At 36.9% G+C, this 3,125-nt stretch overlaps 1 protein-coding gene across 1 annotated transcript; it reads right to left on the minus strand.

The window, feature by feature from the left end:
• Positions 1-1,218: 1,218 nt before the first annotated feature.
• LOC146959925 (homologous-pairing protein 2 homolog) lies at positions 1,219-2,881 on the minus strand (the record flags this gene model as incomplete). The annotated part of the gene is made up of 7 exons (XM_085772780.1): positions 1,219-1,573; positions 1,676-1,735; positions 1,856-1,909; positions 2,014-2,159; positions 2,348-2,459; positions 2,576-2,665; positions 2,781-2,881. Coding segments are annotated over 7 exons (620 nt in total), but the record flags the coding sequence as incomplete, so codon positions are not given.
• Positions 2,882-3,125: the final 244 nt, after the last annotated feature.

A 3,125-nucleotide genomic window follows, 5' to 3' on the forward strand; every position in this document is an offset into this window, starting at 1 on the left:
ATAGTCAGGTACAAATATGACTTGACCCTAAACAAATTCTAACAAAAGGTTTCTCAGTTGTTTTTTATAGTATTAGATGTCCTTAATAACATACTAAAAGTTTACCAAAATTTGACCACTAGAAAGGTGTTATTTTCAAGATGGCGTCCAAGATGGATAGGAAGCCTGAGGAGACACCACAGGTGAATAGGGTAAAAATTTTTAACTAACAGATATCGCCATGAAACTTCCCAAGTTTATCACTTACATTAAGACAAATATTTTTTGTATTACAAGTTTTGGCAAATTGTATGTTTAAATATGTAAATTAGGCAATATCTCATTAAATATGCGCTAATTTGCATATCCGAAATCTGAACAATGGATAAAAGCCACTTTCAAAATTCTTGTTTTATTTTGTTGACATACTAGAGTCAGAAGTTTTTACAGAGGGGATTTTGGATATCTCTCTTTATCACTCTGTAAATGAGAAAATACTGTCACCAGCCCTAAAAATTCAAGTTGGTCGTGTTTTTAGGAGTAAAATGTTGTATAAATCAGGCTATGAATGATATATCAACAATCCCCTCTGTAAAAACCTTCAGAATATAGAAAGGGATCAAACTGGAAGGTTTGGTGTCTGTAAGTGCTGCTGAAGTGGAGATTTCGGGCTCTTATACAACATTTTACTCCTAAAAACACGACGATATTTGAATTTTTAGGGCTATAATATTTTCTCATTTACAGAGTGATAAAGAGAGATATCCAAAATCCCCTCTGTAAAAACTTCTGACTCTAGTATGTCAACAAAATAAAACAAGAATTTTGAAAGTGGCTTTTATCCATTGTTCAGATTTCGGATATGCAAATTAGCACATATTTAATGAGATATTGCCTAATTTACATATTTAAACATACAATTTGACAAAACTTGTAATACAAAAAATATTTGTCTTAATGTAAGTGATAAACTTGGGAAGTTTCATGGTGATATCTGTTAGTTAAAAATTTTACCCTATTCACCTGTGGTGTCTCCTCAGGCTTCCTATCCATCTTGGACGCCATCTTGAAAATATCACCTTTCTAGTGGTCAAATTTTGGTAAACTTTTAGTATGTTATTAAGGACATCTAATACTATAAAAAACAGCTGAGAAACCTTTTGTTAGAATTTTTTTAGGGTTAGGTGGTTTTTTTTCATATATGTACCCGCCTAAAAGACGGTAAACCTGTCCAAATGATAATAAATAATTTGTTGACATTTTCACTGTCGGCTCACGACTCTGGTTTCATGGCGTGGAAATGGAAAAACAATATTGTCCATGAGGTGAAGTCGCGTCTCCAAATTGACAGATCTGTCTTTTATACAAATGTACCTCAAATCGCAAAAGCTTTCTCCCTTCAACTTTTATTAACAGTGTACTACTTGTCCAAAAGACAGGCTCTTAATAAAGTAATGTGCCGTGGCTTAGGCTGCTCTGATGAGTAATTATCTCCAGAACATCGCTCAAGTAGCTCAACAAGTGCTTTCTTGTTCTTTCAAGTACTCGGAACAACCACTTTATGGTCTTCATCAGTCTCCACTCCAACTTCATCCTGTAAAGGCAACACCAGACATGTCATTCATTTGTACTGTCAACAGAATCTCAAGGAAGATGTGCATAGGTTTGGAAAGTGAATTTTATTGCTTTCACTCACCAGGAACTCCTTCTTGCTCTTAGGATAGCCCTCCAGGATCGAATTCATCATATCTGAAGCCTGAGAGAAACGAGGCAGGATAAAGTTTAAAGCTTTAATGGGGACATTTGTCTTGAAACTCTTCGTCAGAATAGATTTATCTATTTAATCGACCGCTTGTAGCATCTCTCGATTCCTTACCAGTCTCTTCCTCTTTTTCCACTCTTTGACATAAAGAGTCTGCTCTTTGTAAACCTGTAAATTAAATTACATGAGTTTTAATGTGCAGTAAATTAAGGTTTCTATTTAAGATGCCGGGCTGTAGTTTGAAAACATAAATAATGGACTCCATTTCACACCTTCTCTTTCTCTTCAGGTGTTACGTGATTTTTGGCCGACTTTATCTTCTCCAGACGTGTTTTGAAGCCCGTACACTCTGCTTTCAGCTCTTTGATCTCTGATGTAATTTCCTCTGTTGTCAGCGAGCTGTTGAGCTCCTTTAGCTCTGCAGTCACAGATTTCACACAAAGTCACACCACACCCCTTTTCAAAGACATGTTAAACAAGAAAATAGCCAATAAACTTTTTTATGAGTTGTGAGCAAAGCATTTGTCAACATGCTAATATTTTGGTAGCTATTAAGGAAACATAAACCATGCTGTGAAGGTGTAGGGTCTACACAGTTTACTCCACCTGCATCCAGCTGTCTGCAGGTCTGTGTGAGGGACTGTGACTCTGTGCTGAGCTTAGAGATGTCACCGTCCATCGCCTTCAGGTCTCCATCATTTACATCTTTGAACTGAGCCTGCAGGGAGGGGAAGCAGTCACTCATACAGGGTTATCAACATAACAGTTTGTGCATATGTTCATTTCTCTGCCAAACGTCCAAAACAAAACCAGAATCAAGATAAAAACACAAACCTGATCTGCAAAATAAATCTTTTGCTTGCCGTAGATTTTCTCCTTTATCTTTCCCTCCAGAGCCAGCAGCTCCATGGCTTTGACCACCGCCTGGTCAGTCACAAAATATCACAATTATCCATTCATTTTAAACTACAAACAAACACTACTGCATGTAATGGATTGTGTTATATCTATCGCTCTGGATTGTGTGTGTTAGATTTACCGTTTTGCCCAATCCATGCTGCTTTTGTAGATTACAAAAGACATCCTGGGCACTGTAGGGCCGGTTCTTCTCATTCAGATAGGCCAAGATGAGTGATGCACCTGTGCAGGACAGCACATCATATGAGCAAACACACATTCACTGCTCTATAGCATTATATTTTATATATCTAGATACCACGACTAGTTTCCAGTTCTCCTTTTTAAAATGCCACCTTTCAAAATTGTCGGCCATAATAAGGTATTAGAAACACTTGGCTAAAACTAAAGCAGCAGTCCTGCAATAAATTACATGTTTTTGTGTTTGGTGAAACTGTTATTCAACCTACCCACACTTACTTTTTAC

The sequence above is a fragment of the Trachurus japonicus genome, unplaced genomic scaffold (assembly GCF_045865225.1).
Source record: "Trachurus japonicus isolate A0001 unplaced genomic scaffold, Traja_1.0 AP030899.1".
Lineage (NCBI taxonomy): Eukaryota > Metazoa > Chordata > Actinopteri > Carangiformes > Carangidae > Trachurus > Trachurus japonicus.